At 33.0% G+C, this 22,566-nt stretch overlaps 1 protein-coding gene across 2 annotated transcripts in view; it reads right to left on the reverse strand.

The window, feature by feature from the left end:
* The window catches only part of Ncam2 (neural cell adhesion molecule 2), a 406,325-nt gene that overhangs the window by 48,946 nt on the left and 334,813 nt on the right, over positions 1–22,566 (reverse strand). For both annotated transcript variants that reach the window (XM_038345355.1, XM_038345357.1), the window contains exons 13-14: positions 5,187–5,306; positions 842–963 (exon numbers count right to left, since the gene is read on the reverse strand). In XM_038345355.1, coding sequence (XP_038201283.1) covers positions 842–963; positions 5,187–5,306 — 242 coding nt within the window. The remainder of the gene's footprint in view (positions 1–841; positions 964–5,186; positions 5,307–22,566) is intronic.

Below are 22,566 nucleotides of genomic sequence, written 5' to 3' on the forward strand. Positions count from 1 at the left end.
TCTCCCTCTTCCCCCAGGAACCTAACAACTACACATACATGTACTGGAATGTTGGGGACTTTCCATTTCCCTGTATCTTTGTGGATGTTCTCCAAATAGAGCTCTTTTCCTGGAATTGGACAAGGTAACCCACAGATGTCTACAGATGTTTTGACTCAGTCCCTGGAAAGAGGTCAGAATGACCCTCAGATGTTCCCTCTTACCTTGCCTGATCTGGCAACTGCTCTTCAGCCCTGGCTCAGACCAATTATTGTTAGTAACCCTTTGAATATGCCAATCCTAATAGTTGAAAAACAACCCCTGAGTTTCCTCCCCACATACTTGAACCTATGGCTTTTTGCTTTAAAAGAAGCTTGTGACAACCATTTGGGGTCTTTTGGCTTCTCGAATGCTGAAGGACCCTGTAGCGACAAAATTAAATACTCTTGCTTTCACATCAATTGCGGTGTGAGAGTGGTCTCTTGGGGTGACTCCTCCTTGGTAATTGGGCTTTGTGATCCAACACTACATTACTTAAAATGAACCAACAGATTTAGGCTAATGTCCTAAGATGAAGTGAAATGTAGATAAAGGTAGTGACATAAAGAAGAGAAATGTTATCTCTCATGTTGTTAAATCATATTATAGACTAGAATTAGGGTCAAAACCATCAAAATCTTTCAAAATAGTACTTATTCTTTAATAAAATAAAAGGTAACAAATATAATGTTAAATTTCAGAAATAGAAAAATTAACATGTATACTTTACCTTATAGATTCATTCCTTATCAATCTTTAAGATTATGGTGACTTGTCATGTAACAGACAGTAAAATACAAAATATTAATCAAAAGATACTTACACTTCTGTATTTCACAATGTATTCTAAAATAGGAGCCCCTCCATCATCCTGTTTTGTGATGCTGATTTTAAAACTCTTCCCACTGCTTGGCTGTCCATGTATGGAAGGAGGACTTGGCTCACCTAAGAAGGAACACAAAAGTTCTTCATGAACTCTCACTGTACATTATTGGTTTACTTTATTTTGTATTTTGGTATGGCATAACTTGATGCTCACTCACAAAATAAACTTTACAGCTCAGGTGCTTTAGTAGAATTTCTATGCTTAAAATGGAAAATTTCATATTGTATAGAAGAGATTTATTTAATAATGACACCGTGTATAGTAGTGGGCTTATTTAAAATGACAGTGCAATCATTTTCTTATAATAATTACATTTATAGATATAAAAAAGCAGAAACTAAATTTTCACCATTAGATTTTAATATATGCCTCACATACACAAGATGTATTAATTCATAGATTTATAATTTAACTTAAATTGCTATATTTAATATTTGGTTATTTAAGTTTCATAAATTTATATAATGAAAATTAAATTGTTTTCACTTCATTCCTCTATTTCCTGTTAAAAACCATCTTTATCTTTATGTCTTTTATGTTTTTTTCAGTGTGTTATCCACAGAATTTATTTAAAGTGTTTTAGGAAATTGCTTAGTGAAGCAAGGGCAATTTATTAGTGGCTACAACACGGAAGGAAAGGACACTCCTTTTCCCAGAAAATTGACAGTTTCCCCGTAAAGCAGGCTAGAACTTCAGTAACTTTCCCTCTTTATCCATAATGATAATGCCAAATCTCATAAAGGTCTACTGTTAATAATCACAGCCACCGAACATTACTTTATTATGATATAATATTCATTTTTTAAAATAAAATATAAAAGAATAAAGATTATGTTACAGTAAATTGATAAAATAATGTCTTCTATTTGTGAGAATTTGATCAACTCAATAATAAAAGAATTGCCCTTAATTTCAAAGAACTCACAAATTTGGATAATGGTTAACAAGTCAACATCAGTATATTATAATATATCTATATTATAATTTATAAGACATGAGAAAATCAGAACAATAAGAGTCTTGGTGGTGGGGGTGTGTTGGTGTGTGTGTGTGTGTGTGTGTGTGTGTGTGTGAGTGCGTGTGTGTGTCCTTCATATCTGTGGGTACACATATGAATGCACTTATATTATGGGGTATGTCCCCTTGTATATTTAAATATTTCTTTCTCTTATTGGTTGATAAATAAAGCTCCTTTGGCCTGTGGCTAGGCCGGGGTAGTGCCAGGTAAAAAAATCCAAGCAGAGATACAGGAGGAAAAGAGTGGAGTTTAATAGATACCATCTAGCACCATGGCCACAGCATGTGGCAATACACAGATTAATAGAAATTGGTTAATTTTAATGTAAGATTTAGTTATTAATAAGCCTGAGCAATTGACCAAACATTTATAATTAATTAAGTCTCAGAGTTGTCAGTCAGGAACTACCAGGCAGGAGAAGAACCTTCAGTAAACAAAATTATTGTGTTCCAAAGTGGGGTTAGAAATAAAAAAAAAAATCCAACTACATTTTGGCACCCAACATATGGCCATATTTCCATGTAGGGTTTCATAAAGCAGGAAAAAAAAAACCATCTTCTTTAAGAAACTCTGGTCACAGCAGAATACTTAAACAGGTTTTTTTATGTTATGTTGAAATAAAAAAAAAATAAGTGAAAAAATGCCTGCCATAGGCAAGTATCAGCATTCTAGAGCTCTGGAGGACTGAATGCAGTTCTTGGTCATGCTCCTCTGACTGAGCTTTGCCCATAACTTTTACAACCCAACCTGAGAGCAGCAGTGTCGAATGCTAGAGCACTAGGGTATAGCTTAACAGTATGAAGTTTCTTCATGAGATTACTAAAGACTAGAGATATATAGTCAAAGAGGTCCAGACCAAAACAAAACAAAACAAAATCATAAAATTCTAAAGATGTTCCAATGTGTTTCATAATGTATGTATGCTTTTTTAAAAAATGTATATGAACAGTAATAAAAAGAACAAACAGTTTAAAAATAATAAAGTCTTTAAAGAGGGAAGTAAAAAATTAAAAAAATAGTTAAATCTTGTGGAGATGAAAAAATCCATAGGAAGTCTGTATCCTGTATGTTATTATGTTGATTTAAAAATTTTTAAATGCTGATATGCAAACAAAAGCTACTAAGAGACCTAAAATTAAAAGAAGGACTGTTAAAATAAACCTGCCTATATACTTTTGTAAACTTTAAAGAAAAAGAAAGTACTTGTCAAATGGGAATCAAAAATGCTTTGGAGAAGTGTTCTTCCCAGGATTTAATCATTATTTAAAAAATGTATCAGGGAACCTAAAGACACTTTGTCCACAGAAAAAATGGAATTCGTTTTGAGAAAATAGCATCCACATTCCCCAGAATTAGGCAGTAAGGAAAGGTTTTAGTTATTTGGTGGGTTATATAAGCTTTTTAATATTTAGGGGAATATAGGATAAAAATACAACTATTACTATCAAATATTTTACATTGGCATGGGTTTTGCTATAATGATACAAATTTAAGGTTAATTGTGTTACCCTGTTTACATTTCTATTTGTGTTTAATGGATTTTTGTATATTTTGTATACATTTCAAGGTTATTGTCCTTGAAACAATAGAAACACATCTGTTACTATTTTTGCTTAAGGTTATACTTATACAGTTCATACCTATACAACTTGCATAATTGTCCAACATTAAGTTTTAGTCCTTAAAAGCTATCAAGACAATATAAAATTACAGGCTAATAACCACCCAATCTCACAAACTTATAGTCATGCTAGGAGGATTTCAAGGTGATACAGTGGTATATTTGAGATACATATGTAATCTTCAATCACTTCAAAACCTATAGAATATGACATTTGAAATGTTTAATAATATAGTTTTTTTTCAACAATAGACAACTCTGCTCCTTGCAGCAACAATTACGTCAAAGAGGATGATAACAGGCACCAAAATACTCATTTTCGAGCCTTAAAAACTTGTGGGCATGAGAGAAACGTCCGGTTACATGATTATGCATGCAGGTATGAGTCTATGTGGAAATCAGAAGTGAAATTTGTTATCTTTCTGTATTGACCTTCACCTTTTTTGATATACACAGAGCTTACCAATTTGATTAGATTTATTGGCCAGTATGCACCATGGATTTATCTACCTCTACTTCCAAATCACTTCTGATCTTACTAACCTACAACACTGCACTCAACTTTTGTATGAGTGCTGTTAATCTTAACTCAGGTTCTCATGCTTTCGTGAAATAGCAACACTTTGATGACTGATCATATACTCAGTATCAAGAGGAGAGATTAATGTTTTAAACATGCACACTGGTGTTTCAAGAGGAGAAAAGTTGTTCAAAGTCTGTAAATGTAGGAATGCACAGAATTATAAAGATTACCCAGAGTATAATTGAATTGATTAAGCTTCCATTTTGAATGAATTTGCAACACCTCTGGGTATCATTAGCAGTTGTGGAAATAAAAATAAAATGTACAAGTCATTTAAGACCTGGGTAGGAGCATTGGTACACTTACCTAGGGGACAGTCTGGTAATAATTAAGGAAGTAAAATATTGCATTATGAGAATGGAGAAAAGGAACATCACATGGTGGATTTTGAGAAGCATTAGAAAAACCATTGCCCAGATTACAGAGCAGGAACTTATTGTAGACAATTTGATGAAGTAATATGTGCGTAGAACAAGCAGATTTGTGGCCATAGTTTGCAACAGCAATGTTCAGTCCTCTTCAGTAAATTGTCTCACATTTTAGAAATGATACAAAGGTTATGCCTTTTAGAATTTCAAAACTTTATCTAAACCAAATTGACTAAAAATTACTTAAAACAGGATAGTTTTGAGAAAAAGGCCACAGATGATTACGGTCTCCTAGGTCACTTTTGCAACCGATAAATTTAGAGTTTGATATTCCCATTTCTTAAGCTCACATAATTTGGGGGATTAATAGCTGGGTGTCATTAAAGAAGACATGACACGCAAAAATTTTTCTACAAACATAGTAAAATCTGCAGTCATAATCTAATTAAGCGCATTATAAATTTGAAGGACACACTAAGAACAGCTTTACTGTTTATACTCCATCATGTTTTCTCTTTTCTTCTTAGGTTTTGAGAAATGTAAGCCATGATGCCAGTAACTCAGAAAAAAACTTCAACAGAGATACAGTTCACTTCCCTAAGAATCAAAATGATTTTCCGCATTAAAAAAAAAAATTACATTTTCAAGAGAAGGATCTGATGACAGAGAGCAGAGCAGTGCTGGTTACTTACGGACTGGCAGTGTCTGGAATATTTCTGTTTTACTGTAGTCCCCTTGCCCTTTTCCATTTACTGCTGCAACCCTGATTTCATAAGTTGTATTTGGTTCCAGGCTGCTCAAAACAACCATTGCTAAGAAAAGTAAAACAAAAAACATACACTTATTTGAAAGCATTGCAATAAGGAAAATCATTGGGTTTATCATTAATCTCTGAGATTAACCTCACAGGGAAATGCCTAAAAAGAAAAGCAGAAGATCTTGTGAGCACAATTTCTGAGGAGTCTGTTTTGTCAATTCAACTGTAACTCTCACAAAAGCATGACATTTCAATGGAAAAAGTAGCACTTTGTTTCGGAACACAAACAGAAAATTAAAATAGACACTGAATTCCTCTTATGATGTATAGAAAAATAAAATGATATAAATACACCATTTCTTCTATATATCTAAGTGTCACTTACGCCAATTCAATTATTTCTTCATAACTTCAGGGAAATATGTTCAGTCTAGAGTCTCTGTGTCTCCAGTGTGAATTTTTCACTCTTGACAAAGTAATGTCATGAACTTGAGTCTTCAACATCTGGCTGCCAATCATTTTACAATCTCAGAATGAATTAAATCAGGTCAAACTTTAGCTTATTTCACTCTTCTCACTTGCATGCTTTATTATCATTGATTTTACATTATATACCGTATCAAAGCCGGGTTTACAATCACACAGTTAAAAAGCCAGAGTTCTAAAGGTAAAGAAACACATTCAATGGAAAAATAACATGATTGCCTAAAATTGAGCTGAATAAGAGCAAGAATAGCTGTGCAATGGTGGAAATGGGAACTCCCAGTAGGCTTCATTTTGTAGAAAGAAGTACAGGCAACTAACAAGTGCTGAGAGCAGGAGAGGTTGTCTTCTGCATGTAAGAGCACACCAGTGGGTAATCACATCATACAGAGGGTAATCACACATCAACCATGGATTAACTATATACTGTAATTATGTTAGAAATAATTATAATTCCATATGTATTAAATAACAAAATTGGAAATAAGTATAGTGAATGTTTATAATTCTTTTAGATTTATTTTTGAGATTATTATATAATTACATTGGTTTTCCTTCCCTTTTCTCCTCCAAACCCTTCCATATAACTCTATTTGCTTATGTTCATCTCATAGTCTTTTTTATCATATATATATATATATATATATATATTCCTAAACACTGCCTCCAACTGGTTCCATCTGTGCAATGTGCAATGTGACTTATGTGTCTGTTTTCAGTAATGGCCATTGGTATTAGGTAACCAACTGTTTCTTGAGACTGAACAGGGGATAAAGGTAGCCGGGGAAAACTATACTGAATGCTGTGAGAAAGAAGGAGTAGTTAGGGTGAAGCCATGTAGCCCTGCCAGAGACAAACAGTCAGAATTTTACCTGGTAAACTACCACGTGTCAATACACAGATTAATGGAGATGGGATAAATTTATATGTAAGAGTTAGCCAATAAGAAGCTAGAACTAATGGGCCAAGCAGTGATTTAAATAACATGTTTTCTGTGTGGTTATTTTGTTTCTGAGCTGCCAGGCGGCCAGGAAATAAACAAGCAACCTCCTTCAATATATGGTGAATAGAACTTAATACAATTGAAAGAAAAGTGAAGCTCTTTGAAATTAAAGAAGATAAACTATGTATTAATTGATTAAGGCACAAATGAATTAGTTCTCTGGATAATCAATATGACCCATGCAGAGTCGACTTCATTCACAGTCTTTTCATCTGGAGAGGACAGAAATGCTGCAACAGAGGATCTTATGAAAAACCTGTGCTGTAATTAATCTATATTCTTTGAAGCATCCCAGTATTGATATGTTTGGGAGACTGCAGGAAGAAGCCATGTGGTTATTAGCTGGCCTCTTCACCAGGTGGGATCCACTAACTCTTATAAACAGAGTCTCTCAACTCTTAAGAGAAATACTTTAAAATTAAAGTAAAAATTATTTAAAAGTACATTGAAAGCAAAGACAACTGAAGTGATTGTTTTGGGTGAAAGATTTGCCATAATTTCAGTTTTTTGTTAAATAGGACTGTCAGTTGCAGGCCATGGAATAAAGAAAAATAAAAGAAAATATAAAATCTATTCATCTTTGACTGTCATTTATTATCTAAATATTGTGCATTCATGGAAAATAGAAATAATTTAATATGTCATTATAAACACTAATTAACATTTACATAAATGATTTATGTATGTATGTGATATCATATGAGAAATATGATTATAGATATTTCTACCACAGTCAACAATTTTAATTAGTTATTTAATCCTCCTTATTTATACAACAAAAATAGCTCTGAGAACATTGTCATAAAAACTATTCTATACCCATTTTAATCAGGGAACTAGAAACAGTCATATTCCTTTGTCTTGATAAGCAAGAAAGAAAGAAGAGCAATGGAATTTAATGTTTACAGTTTCAGTGGTAAGTAAAATTGCCCATGAAACAGAATTGTATAGATGACATTTTAAATTTAGAGGTTTATTTGTTAACATTTTTGGTTAAAAATTCATAAAAGGTAAGCTACTGAATTATCATAATATACAATACAAGGAAATATGTAGCTTGATACACTTTACATAAACCATATATTTACATTTTATTGAACTGTTTGTACATTACCAGCAAAATCTCCCTTCTCAAGGTATTGCCTTTTTCAGACATTTCACAGGAACTGTAAAAACCATGGATGTCTGATTAGCTAACAAAGTAACACTACTTCTTTATTTACATGATGCTCAGTCAAGTTGGTTTTCCATATTTCATCACCTTAATATGTACTGCTCCATATCATGGTTGCTCAGTGTATTGAGTTTCAAATCAGAGCAATTTTCAGAAATGAGAAGGAAACAGTATAAGAATGTGGCCTCAAATATATTTACAATGCTGATGTGAAATACTCAGGGGAAAGTGAAGAGTAGGAGGACGTATAAACATCCTCCAAAATGACTGGAACAAAGTATGAAAGCCAACCCATTGATGCTAGGTTTCCAAGTTCATGTACAACAAGTCAGGTTTTTTTTTATCAATTCCTGCCTTATGAAAGATTGCTCCAATAACCCTTATTATGATTATCAACTTTCTGTGAAATCAAAGATTATTTTGTCACATAGAAAGAGTTGCATACATGTTTAAAATTAAAGTCAGAAAAGGGAATAGATTTTAGGGGGGTAAGCCCAATCTGTAATTTGACTTGCCTTACTTTAAAAAGAGGACACATACCTTAAACCATCAATACTTTTGTAGCATGTTACCAAACACAGAGTTTCTGAGCACCTAAAGTAGAACCTGACAGCAAACCACCATTTGAAAAACGCAAGGCTTCCCACTCTGTTAGAGAATTGCACTTCAAATTATGAAGTTAGTTAAAAGATTTATTTCCCTCCATGTGCCCATACAACTGGACAATAGAACTATGGACTGATGTGTGGGATGGCTTCATTCCCTATAATTTATTAGAAATTCAAAAGCAAAATTACATTTCTGTGTAACTAGATTAAAAACTACTATGTGTTCTCTGAGGACAAATGCTATAAATGAATGCATATCCTAGAAACATTAAACAGCATGACTTTCAAGTCCTACATTGCTTTATTAGGTATGAGTTTTGTAAAAAAAGCAGGTTTCCTTCCTTAATTTAATGTTTTAGTTTTATTAAAATATAATTGAGTTTCTTAAATAGCCAATGGCTATAACTCCAAAATTTGGCAAAATGTGCAAAGTGCACATTAAAATAATGATATTTAACTTGGCCCATGAAGATAAAGCATAAACTTTTTAAAATCATGGTTCTACAACTATGAAAAATACTAGAAAGGAAAACAGAAATTATATTCTCTTTTCACAAGGCATTAAATTTTACTACTGAAAGTGATATTGGTTTTTGTTGTTGTTGTTTAGATACAAATAAATTTTATTCCTTCAGCTGTCAACAGACACAGAGGCTACATAATATTTACCACCTTTGGAGAAAAGAAAATGATTGAGAAAATCATACATGCAAAATATGATTTAATTTAGCTATGTTTTCTTCTATAACTTAAATCCTGGATTCCTGCAGTGCGTTGCCTGACATTCATTGTAAAATGAGATGTCCCTCAGGCTAGAACGACAGCATCACTGGCCTTAAATGGAGAAGATGAGGCTGCCAAGAACTATGAGACAGTCATGACAACAATGGGAAATCACAAAGTAGGAGTGAGGTGCAAATGCTCACAGGATGTTATACTGGCTGTTAATCTCCTCACAGACATCTAAAAATTCACAGAACAATGGAGTTTTTCAGTTAATATGCAGGTTGCATTGTGTAAACAAAAGAGCAAAATCAGACACTTAACATCCATTTGAATTTGTTTAAAATATAATGATGCTTTGCAAGAATTTGCAAAATACTTCACTTGTAGTAAAAATACATTTCTTTTAATGTTTCTATCACTAATGCTAAAATTATAATATTCAGATTGAGAAATAATATCAATTTTGTTCAAAAATTATATATATGTATACATATTTATTTCAGGTCAGTAATTTTCACTCGATTTTTGTAATTTAAATATGCATTTTGGTGTAAATTTTAGTATTTTAGGGTTCTAATAGTTTTCTAAGAATTCTTTTCACTATTCTAGAAAGTATTTTGAGGATATGTGTTAGTATATCGTGCCACTGTGACATGTACTATGATACACATAACAGTTATTTGTTTTTTATTTATAAAAATAATTCATTAAGTATTTATTTTGAAAAAGAGAAGAAAACTAATCTAATTATTAGACACTTTATAAGCCTTCTAGTTTTTAATTTTTATTTTCTACAAAACTTTCTATATTTTTTGAATTTCATGTTTTGTTTTCATGATAAAGTTTAAATACTTAATCATCCTTTGCTTAAAGAAAGACCTTATTACACAATTGAATCACTTTTATATATAATAATAAAGGTGATTATATTTCACTTGAGAAAGAACGTTTAAGAGGAATATACAAATTCAATCTACAATAAATTTTTCTAGCAATTTTAAGGTTTTAGGTTTTACCTTTTATATTTTAATTTATTTTTGAATGAATTTTACATATGATATATTTAACTCATGTTATTAGGAGATAAAATACTTTTAATATTTATTTCCTCGAGTTTATGAGTTCTTATTAGACTAAACAATATAATTCATTGTTGGCAATCATCATTAATACCTGACATTCGGTGTTAGAGGAGGCTGCTTGTTTGTTCCAGGCTGCTCAGTGCCATTAAGTAGTTTATAACACGCTGCGTACAAACCCCAGTTAAATGCTTGGCCTCCTGAAAGAGCCAGATGTCATGCTGCTAACATTTCAAAAGGGCGGCTTTTCTTTTCTTTCTTTCTTTCTTTCTTTCTTTCTTTCTTTCTTTCTTTCTTTCTTTCTTTCTTTCTTTCTTTCTTTCTTTCTTTCTTTCTTTCTTTCTTTTTCTAGAATTTCTTTTAAAGCCCTCTCAGGTTTTAAGTGGCTTTTAGTCAACCACATTGGTGCCAATTTGTCGGAGGAGGCTAGCTTCTTATTGGATAACTCGTATCTCTTATTTTAACTCATTTCTAGTAATCTGTGTTTCACCATGAGGCTATGGTTTACCAGGTAAAGTCTCAGCGTCTGTGTCCAGCATGGCTACATGCCTTCTCCCTGACTTCACCTCCTTTCTCCCAGCATTCAGTTTAGTTTTTCCTGACTAACTCACTCTATCCTATCAGGGGCTCGAGACAGTTTTCTTTATTCATTAATGGTAATCACAGCATACAGAGGGGAATCCCACATCAATTCTGAGTTAAATTTAAACCAGTAATATTCTTTTATTTGTCATTAGATTTGCTCTTTGACAATTTTATATATGAATAGAGAGAATTGTTTTTATTCTTACTGCAACTTCATTTACCTCCGTCTATGATTGTCATACCACACACCTCTCCATATGTCCCTTTCTCTATTCTTCTTTGCTTCCCACACCACCCACCCCTCCATAGGTCCCTTTTCTATATTCATGTATGTTGTTATATTTGGAGATCGACTGATTTTAACCAAGATGATGTAATTCAGAATTGACTAAATATTGTTGGGCTTACCATTTGGTATACAACTTTGAAGGAGTACATTAGAATCAAAACACAAATGTGAAGTCCTCTTGACAATGACAGACCACCCACTCTTGTTAATATAGCATTGAATCTTAGTGCTCACACAGAAGAGATGAGAATCACTAGCTACTTCTGGGTAATTGAAATTCTGAAGAATTTATTCTGTCACTTTTAGTATTGACTAGACATCTAATTTTATATGTGCCATACAAAGTTTATAAACAGATCTTGAAGTAATGAGATAAGAAAAGTCTTTGGTTCTGCATTTACATTTTCTATACCAAACCAGGAATTTCAGAGATCTTAAAAGACAATGATAACACAGAATCCATATATAGGTAAAAAATATAACATTTTTCTGAATTTTTATATTTTAGCACTTTTACAACTAACTTTCTCAGTTTTATGTGTTAAACTAGTTACATTTAAAAACTCATAATAGTAGCTAAAATCTTTTTGTTATAGTTTATTTTTTCCTGAGGTTAACATCTATCTTTATTAGTTATGTTAGCATTCTTGTTATATTTCAGTGGAATTCAGGACCAATCCACATAGTGTTATAGATATTTGCACACATACAGGATAGCCTTTTATTCCTTGTCAATAATACTACATTATTTCATTTTCCACATAACTCTTAAATGAATTGAAATAATTTTTATGAAAAATAATGTAAATTTTATTAAAGATTTTCACATATGCTTAAGAATGGCTGTAAATAAAGGAATACATGAGAAGAAACTGATGCAGACTAAAACATGCATGTGGGGTTCAAAGAAGAGTTAAAATACAGAAGGATATTCATTCTTGCACACAATAAAATCATCTAAATGACTTTAATTGATTTAAAATAATCAATGAGATTAAAGCAGCTATAAAATATTGCAAGCATGAAATAACAAGGTCTAGATATATGTAGTCACAGTTATAAACAAGTCAAGTTTGAAAGAAGCAATTCTATAACTCCTCTAATTTTTTATGTAAAAGTAATGAGAAAAAACTACTTTTCATATTATATAACTATAATTAGTCTGCTATTAAAACCAGAAAAATGTCACAAAGACAGAGATAGCCAAAGATTCTCAATTAACACTTGCAAATTGTATTAAAGAACCCATCAAAAAGGTCATTCTCAACAATCAAGTGGGTTCATTGAAGAGATACAAACATGATTCAGCAGCACAAATCAGTAAACAAAAAGCATCAAATAGACTCAATGACAAAAATTTCATGATCTCATCGATGACGGCAGAAAAGCTTCTTTACAATCCAATATGCCTTCTTCACAAAATAAAAAAGAAATTAGAAGTAGGAGAAACATATCTCAGCATAATACAAGCTATATAAAACAAAATCACAGAAAATGTTTGACCATAAGGATCCCCACTTATGTTATGTCTAAGCCAGGATGCTCACTCTGTCCACTCTTATGAAATGCAGAGTTTGAATACTTAACAAGTGCAACACAATGATGGAAGGAAGTAAAATGAATAGGAAAATGAAAAGGCAAGGTCAAATTATTCTGGTATGTACATACAATGAAGCTACGAATAAGAAACTAAAGGTTATAGTAGAAAATTCTTGGAAAGGATAATTGTTGAGCAGATTCACAGTAGCTTCATAATTTTGATAAGTGGTTTAGTGCTTTTTAGTTCTAAATGATTCATCTATACTAAACCCCATCTACAGTAGGAGCTATTTTCTAGACAAAGAAAGGCTTTTATGAGTAAGAATCCTGAAGAGAAGATTTTTCTGGATGTTAAATCAAAGCTTCTTGAAGGAGTCTGTATCTTCAGAGAATGATGGAGTGATTGAATATTTTATTGGAGAGAGATGGGGAATAGGCTGGTTTTACTCTTTGAGAATAGTCATTCCTTTATAGATGAATTAACATCTTTTGATAATAAATAAAATCTTTCTATAAGCTATTTACTTATTGGTAAAGCACTAGCTTCTACCAATCCAAGGCTCCCAGTGGAGGGATTGGGACATCAGTCCTGCAACAAAACCTTCAACCTACATTTTGTCCTGCCTACAAGATGTGGTAGGGTAAAGGTAAAGGTGGGGTAGAACTTTGGCTGGTGGTCAATCAATGATGGACCCAGCCTCAGAACCATGACACAAGGGAAAACTACCCAAGGCATGCCTGGAACACTAAGACTCAGAGACTGGAGAGCCCAGGGACCTAGGGTAAATACAAATACAATGGCAAATAAAAGTAAATGAAATGATTTGTGGTGATACTCTGCTATAATTATAGAGCATACTCTAGCATAATCATTATCAAAGAAATGATTCATCCTGCAACTGATGGGAGCAGCTACAGAGACCAACAGGCTAACATGAGGAGGTTGGGAAATCTTGCAAAAGAGGAGGAAAAATGATTGTATGAACTAGAGGGTCCCAAGGATACTAAAAGCAAACAGTCCACAGAATCACCTCATAGGGGATCACAGATACTTAAATAATCATGGAACCTGTATGGGTTTGTGGTAGGTCCTCTGCATATATGTCATGTCTGTGTAGATTGGTGTTCTTGTGGAACACCTAACATTAGAGACAGAAAACTGTCTCTGATGCTTTTGCCAGCTTTTGAGATATTTTTTCTCATACTGGAATGCCCCATCCATCCTTAATATGAGGATATACTTAATATTATTTCAAGTTGATATGCCATATTTGCTTGATTTCCCTAAGCTGCCTGCCTTATCATAAGGAAAAGAAGGAGGTTTGAATATAGGGGCAGGAGGAGATGAGGAGGAGAGGATGGAAGGAAAACTTGACAGAAATGAAATATATGAGAGATAAATAAAGAAAAAAAGAAAAAAGAGTCAAGAAGGTAAACAGATAGCTTTTTAAGCCTACAAAAAAAGTGTCTCCCATTTTCATTACATCTAGTTCTCTGAGGGTATTCACAAATGTATTTTAATGATATATTTATGACTTTCATTTTTTTCTTAAACTATAAAATGCTAGTGAAATTGTAATATGGGATTATCCTCTGTATGCTGGGAATACTACCGGCTAATAAAGAAACTGACTTGGCCTATAGCAAGGTAGAAATCAGTTAAGCACGAAAAACTAAGCTGAATGCTGGGAGAAAGGAGGTCAAGTCATTGAGAAGCCATGGAGCCACTATCGAAGACAGACATAACAGAACCGTGCCAGAGATCATGAGCTCATGGTAAAATATAGAGTGGTGGAATCAGTTAAATTAGGATATAGAAGCTAGCTGATAGGAGGTTGGAGCTTATAGGCCAGGCAGTGACTTAATTGGTACAGTTTCTGTGTGGTTATTTTGGGAGTGTGGGCAGCCAGGAAATGAACAAACAGCCTTCCTAATACATTTGAGTATGGAATTTGGGATAAGTTAAATTTATGTTTCTGGGACATGGTCATTCAAAATGATTCCACAGTAGACTATATCTTTTTCCATTTAAGTTGAGAGCTATGATTTTTTTTTTCTTTTTTGATTTTTTACATTGATAGTATTGAATGCAAGAACTCACAACAGCTGGGTTACCTTCAGAGGATCAAGTCACCCAATATCCTGTGGCATATATAGATGATGATATAGATTATAGAGATAGAGATAGAGATGATAGAGATAGAGATAGAGATAGAGAGAGAGAGAGAAAGAGAGAGAGAGAGATAGAGAGATAGAGATAGAGATGATAGAGATAGAGATAGCATACACATACACACTCAGACACACACACACAGACACACACACACAGACACATACATACACACACATGTATGCCACAATACTCAACACACATATCCACATGAACATGTACATCCACCCACACAGAGATACATATACATTCTTGCTTAAACACACATGCACATATAGACACATACACAGGTATATACACACACACACACACACACACACACACACAAGGATACATACACACACAGAGACATACACACAAATACACACACACTTAGGCATACACACAGAGATGGTGAAAATAAGAGCACGGTACTGTGAGGGACGGACAAGCAAAACAAAATGGAGGTGAGTATAGAAATAGAAGGTAAATAATATCAAAATACACTATGTTCTGTTGCAGCTTCCTCTGTGTTCTATATCTAGAACAGCCTCCAGACTGCTGGCTAAGATGATTCAGCCTCACAGAATACTCCAGTCAGGACATGACCAAATCTTTAAATTTTCATGGGTCTGCACAAGAATATCAGTGTCCAGCCGGGCGGTGGTGGCACACGCCTTTAATCCCAGCACTCGGGAGGCAGAGGCAGGCGGATCTCTGAGTTCGAGGCCAGCCTGGTCTACAAGAGCTAGATCCAGGACAGGCTCTAGAAACTACAGGAAAACCCTGTCTCGAAAAACCAAAAAAAAAAAAAAAAAAAAAAAGAATATCAGTGTCCCAATCATCAGGAAGTCAGTTAGAAACTATGCCCACATTCCACAATTATGTATGTTTGTCTTTGTTTAATGTGTTGGTTACAAGTTGTTATGGATAATGATCAGGAAAAGCTAAACAAAGGAGATTAGATTCAGAGTTTTGTTTTGAAAAGGAAAGGGGAAATGCTGTGGGATAATGATCTTGTACAATGTAAAGATCTTTTCACTTGTATTGGTCTAATAAAACACTGATTGGCCAGTGGCCAGTCAGGAAGTATAGGTAGAGAAACCAGCTTAGAAGAATTCTGTGAAGAGGAAAGGCAGAGAGTCAGTCACGAGAAAGACACAATGGAAGCAAGATGAGAATGCTTCACTGAGTAAAGGTACCAAGCCTAGTTGCTAAACATAGACAAGAATTATTAATTAATATGTTGTCAGAGTTAATTAATAATAAGCTTGGGATAATGTGCCTAACAATTCATAATTAACAAAAGCCTCAATGTGATTCTTTGGGATTGAACAGATATGGGAACAGTCAGGACAGAAGCATCTGTCTACATTCTTCTATATAAATAGCCAAATAAAATCCTAATTATGTATGGTCAATGCACAGCATTAAATAGTATATTTAAATAATAAATTATAGGGAGATAATTTTTATGGTAAAACATCTAGATTCATTTCTTATTTCCAAATAAGTATTTCATTCAAACTGAAATTATTGTACTTACAAAGCTCCTATAATGCTTCTGAAGCTCATAAAGAACAACTAAAGTCTGGTATTTTATGTTCATAGAATTATGTCTGCAAATCATACTTCTCATAGAAACAAAGGTTAAATTTTGTAAAATGAGGAGTAGTGAAATAATAGTTTTTTTATTTGGGACATTTTGATGATGTCATGTTCCTGAGAGAAGAATCTTTTCTCCTCTCTAATAGCAAGGGTGTTCTTTTTAAAAAGACAACGATTGAGTGGAAGATTATGTGGAGTTTGGGGGAGAAATCATGCAATCTAATTTGTTGTGCCAATTTATAATGCAGATATAAAAAGATTCAAATTCACTTGTGTTTAGTGGAGCTTAATAAAATGCAAAGTAGAATAAATTACTAATACTAATTGGTATCCAAAGGCAAATGTGTGATAATTTCCTCCTGTATCTAGAAGAGGAAAATGTGTATCAAGCCTATGAAAATGCAAATAATGGCACTAACCACCTGCTTAATGACAAGGGCAAGTACAACCTACTTCTGTTACATAATTCATTTTCTATTTATCAAGAAATTTAAATACTTGATGTCTGCTGAACCACCACAGAACAGGTGTTTTCTACCGAAAACCTTGCTGTTTTAAAGTTGTTTGCATCTGAAAGAACATGAGGGCAGATCCCTACACCGAGCATAACTAACTGGAAACCCTTTTTTTTTTGAGGCTCACAGATCACAATATTTAATTTTTTTCAGAGAAAATACTAACCTTTTGAATAGCAAGAAACGTAGGGAAATTTTAGTAAAAACTGAGAATAATTGTTCTTGGAAACAGAGATGGCACTGTGTAACATTCCTGCAGTCTTGGACCACTACAATTCATATTGTCCTGAGCACAATCATATGAACTTCATAGAGATATTCACATATATTACTTGCACTTATATATAAGATAGTTAAACTTCTGAGACAATCAAATCACATGTCAATGAGATTAAAACAATGTATGAAAGAGAAGATTGATTATACTTTGTTTATGAATATATATGAGTCAAGCTAAAACAAATAAATACCAAATGTGCACAAACATACACACGTTATATTTAAGTAATTTGATATGATTAAAGAATTGCATCTTGTACTCTTACTGACTTTAGCATTACTTATAGGTGCTTAATGATTAGTATATTAAAATTTTAACTTCATTCAGTTATATAGTGATTAAACAGAACAAAATATGCTTTCTGCCTGTAATCTGTTTATATATATATATGTACATATTTAAATAACATCAAAAAAGTTTTTATGTATTTTTAGGACACCTAGACACCAACAATGACATTTTAATCTCATAATACATTTTCAACTTCAAAAGAAATCACCAAATAATGTTAATTATTAACTGCGTAATCCCCATAAATTAAAGAATAACAAGAAGGTAAACCAACTGCTATTTTATTTAGGACTTGCTACATAGGAGAAAGCATGCCTGGTACTGCAAATGTGGGCAGGCACTTAGGGTATGAAGCTCACTATAACTTTGTTAGAAGGCAATAGAATCAAAGTGAACCCTAAATAGACCTCTACTCCCTAGATTAGTGCAGATCTCAGACATAATTGGAGTTTCTTTGCAGAGTAAGGGGTAGATAATGTAGGAAGTCACAATTGGTCAAAGTTCAGAAAATTTGTGACTGCAGTGTTTTTAGTCATTAATAGGAAAACTATATTATTCCTGACTTCAAAGGTATAAGGCAGAAGGAACGTAAGAGTCAGACATGGGGGAGGATCTGAGAGAAATGTGTCTTCTGGACACCAAAGACAACCACACTTATGAAGTAAGCATACCTATATGATGAGGCTGCTTTGGGTGCCAGTATAAAACATGCACAAATCATCTTCATAGTATGGAATGGGAAAGAGTTCAAATTATGCATAATTGATGGATCCTGGAAGATGGAAATCGGTTTTCTGTAAAGGTGTTTCCACTGGTAGGTAGTCCTCAGTTCTAGTGGATGGCCCTAAACCCAGAAGTATATCCATAGAACACATTGACCTTGATGTGCTACTAAATATCTACATAATAAAATGAAAACTCAAAATTGAGAGGTAGGAGGTAGGGTAAATTTTGAAAAGGTTAGGAAAATTTGGGGTTTAAAATTTTCAAAAATATAGTTTATAAAATTCTCAGAATTAATAAAATATTTTAAATTAAGTTTCTATTCTTTTCTTTTTATTTCATTTTCTTTTTATTGAGGTCTATATTTTCACTGCTCTCCTCCCTTCCTCTTCCCTTCCACCTTCAACCCTCCCCAAGTTCCCCATGCTCTCAATTTACTCAGCTGATCTTGTCTTTTTCTACTTCCCATGTAGATTAGATCTATGCAAGTCTCTCTTGGTGTACTCATTGTTGTCTAAGTTCTCTGGGATTGTGGTTTGTGGGCTAGTTTTCTTTGATTTATGTTTAAAAACCACCTATGAGTGAGTACATATGATTATTGTCTTTCTGTGTCTGGGTTACCTCACTCCAAATAATGTTCTCTAGTTCCATCCTTGTTCCTGCAAAATTCAAGATTTTTTTTTTTTTTTGCTGTGTAGTACTCCATTGTGTAAATGTACCACATTTTCCTTATCCATTCTTTGGTTAAGGAGCATTTTGGTTGTTTTTAGGGTCTGGCTCTGACCAACAATGCTCCTGTGAGCATAGTTGAGCATATGTCCTTGTGGCTTAATTGAGCATCTTTTGGATATATACCCAAAAGTAGTATTACTGGGTCTTGAGGAAGGCTGTTTTCTAATTCTGTGAGAAATCACCACACTGACATCCAAAGGGTTGTACCAGCTTGCATTCCCACTAGCAATGCAGAAGTGTTCACTTTACCCCACAATCTCTCCAACATAAGTTGTCATCAGTGTTTTTGATCTTGGCCATTCTTAGAGGTGTAACATGGAATCTCAGAGTTGTTTTGATTTGCATTTTCATTGAGACTATTTAACCTCCTAAGTGATAGCTCTGTAAAAATGAAAGTTGCATCTTCTTCCCAGCCACTGTTTATTAGAAAATCATTAAAATGGATGATGAATACATATTTTGCACTTGCTATAACAAATCTTTTGTTTTCATAAAAGTGCAGCAAAAAAGAAATCAAGTACAAGTGTGATGGTTCAGGAGGACTTCAGCTTTGAAACTGTTCTTAGTGATGAATGAAGATAGTACATAAAAAAATTTTGCATGATGAAGAAAGATACTGTAATGTATATAAAGTCCATAACTGAATAATGAAAATACTTCACAATCCTTAAACTTCCATTGTATGCAGTCACTATAATAGAAAAATCATAAATAATCTTTACAATTATAATCACCAAATAGTCAACAGAGTGGTAATTAATTAAATTTTTTAAATATGTGAAATTTGAGACTGTATTTTTAGAGTGTGCTGACAAACAATGCACTATCAAGGTAAGCTAGATGGTCCACTCACTAAGGCTAATTACTGGCATTAAAATTATCATACTACATTTAAAATGTTTCTAAAGAATTTTACAGTGTCTATATAATCTATGTTTGACTGTTGTGACAAACTTTTTCATTTCAGAGTTCAGAGAGCTATGAACTTGCTCAAATTCCTGTGGATTAAATTTTACAAAGAGTTCATACCATATTCATGTTTTCTCAAATTACAGATGCCGAATTTACAGTTATTACCATCATTTCTTTAAAATGTTCCTCTAATTAATAAAATTTAATAATTACAGAAAAATCATGAATATTACCATGTTGAAAGTTATTTGAAAGGCAATCTTTTCTTATACAAAAGATAAATCTATTGGGAGGACCTTGGACTTAACATAGTGTAGGGAACCCTGATGGCTCTTTGGCCTGGAGTGGAAGGGAGTGGAGGTATGGGTGGAAGGGAGGGGAGGGAAGGGGGAAAAGGAAGGGAGGAGATGGAAATTTTTAAATAAAAAAAAATAAACCATGAAAAAAATTATGACAAAAATTACTCTTCCTAAAACTTCTCTCCTTGTAATTCCCAAGAATTTATTATACTTGAATATAACACAAAAGAACTTTACAGTCAATTTATACTTTACCACATGAATATATATGTTTTAAAAGGCTATCTTTTTTTTCAGTCACATTTATGTTGGAAATTGTATAATCACATAAAATATTCCTGTAGGTAATTTTTAAAGCACTAACTCCCTTTATGAGTAGTAAATTAGTATAGGTTTAGAGGTAACTCTAAATGCTGATTATTTTAAATTGTTTATGTAAAGGTAAAATCACATCATTTGAAAGGAAATTTAGGTTTGTATGTGAAACTATAAACAACTGGATTAAAAGCACCACTGCAGGATAAACATGTTCATCTATAACTTGTAATTATGTCATAATATCTTTTCACTACTGGGAGGTGACAGTCCATCTATAGATCTTCCTAGGGAATAGCCACATCTACTGAAGTATAAAGGGTCTCCCAGTTATCTCAAAAGAAAAATTTAGGTCATCAAAGTCTATACCTAGAAACTGGTATATGACAATATTTTTAAAACACTATATTAGTGAGTATGAGGTCATTCCAACTTGCCTTGAATAATTCTGACCATTTATAATATATACCTGTACAGTATAACAAAATGCGCATTAAGAACCTTTTCTCCAACCTTTCAGGGAGAACAATAGAGAGTATATTTATCATACTCCTCAATATGATCTATTCTTAGTTGGAGGTTATAGAGGAAAGAGAAAGCAGATAAAGAAGAGAGAGGGGAAGAGAGAGAGAGAAAGAGAGAGAGAGAGAGAGAGAGAGAGAGAGAGAGAGAGAGAGAGAGAGAGAGAGAGAGAGAGAGAGAGAGAGAAGTAAATGTAGTGCTTCACTGAAGATCCTCAGTGATACAATACAGATGTGTGCCAGCACACTGGGACATTCTATTAAGTTAATTCTTTTATATGAACATAAATTAAAGAAAATACTTCTTCATTAAGTTTTATAATGTCTGTTTTGTTTTCTGAGGAAATATATACAATATATAAGTAAGACATAAAGCAACAAAAGTATTAAAACATAGAGACCTTTAAAATAAGTTTATAATTTAATATATCATTATGCAATTTAGAAAATAATGTTAAAATAGTGGAAGGAAAAGCTATTTCATACCCAATCATTACACCTATAAAAATATTGCAATATGAATCCCAAATTTGTAAGGTATAGATTCCAGATTAAAAGGAAAGAAAAATAAATTCTATGCTAAAATATATCTACATTTTATATTACTTTATGTGTGACTGTTGCATTTTTAGATAAGTAGTCACACATTAAATCAACACCAGAGTATCATAAACTATGCATTATCCCCACAGTTTCTTTCTCTCTGCTACAGAAGATCTACTAACTCAGTGATTATTTAGTTGACAATACCATATTGTTAAGCACAGACTCATGCTATAAATGAATCCTAAGAATTGCATATTTTACCTAATTTAAATGGTATTATGTGACAAGTATTTTCATCTCCTACCTCCCTACACCTACACATTCACTTCATTTTCCTTCTGTATATCTCAATATTCCTTGAAATGAGTGCAGCATTTCAATTGGTATACCTGTATTTTCTTGACAAAAGTCTGCATAATAGATTTATTGGTTAATGAGTTTGAAAGTTATAAATAAAAATAACTTTGTTCTAAGAGTCCAACTAAGAATTCAATTTTTTTACATACTTGGGGATAAAGAAAAGAAGTATGTTGAAATATTTCTTTAGTAGCACCAAACTTTTCCCATATTTTAGGATTCTGATGATATTGCTTGTTAAGTATGACAATTATTAACCACACAAAATAACATTAATTATTCCTAAAGCAGTAAAGATTTTGCCAGTTACTATACCTGAGCCAATTTATCTTCTTACACACAGAAAATCTATCATGGAGATGTATCATAGCATAGAAGATGCAAACTCTAAAACTGGCTTCTATTGTCCAGAGAACAAACATTGCATAGGGAAGAAAAGGGTGATTTAAGAAAGAGATGTCATAAAACTAATAGACACTATCACAAGACACAGAAATGGTTTTATCCTAGTATGTTATCTGCATCTATCATATCAAATAAATTTAAATATAAACCTTCAAAGTTTAACCATTAATGCCACC

The sequence above is a fragment of the Arvicola amphibius genome, chromosome 10 (assembly GCF_903992535.2).
Source record: "Arvicola amphibius chromosome 10, mArvAmp1.2, whole genome shotgun sequence".
NCBI classification, from domain to species: domain Eukaryota; kingdom Metazoa; phylum Chordata; class Mammalia; order Rodentia; family Cricetidae; genus Arvicola; species Arvicola amphibius.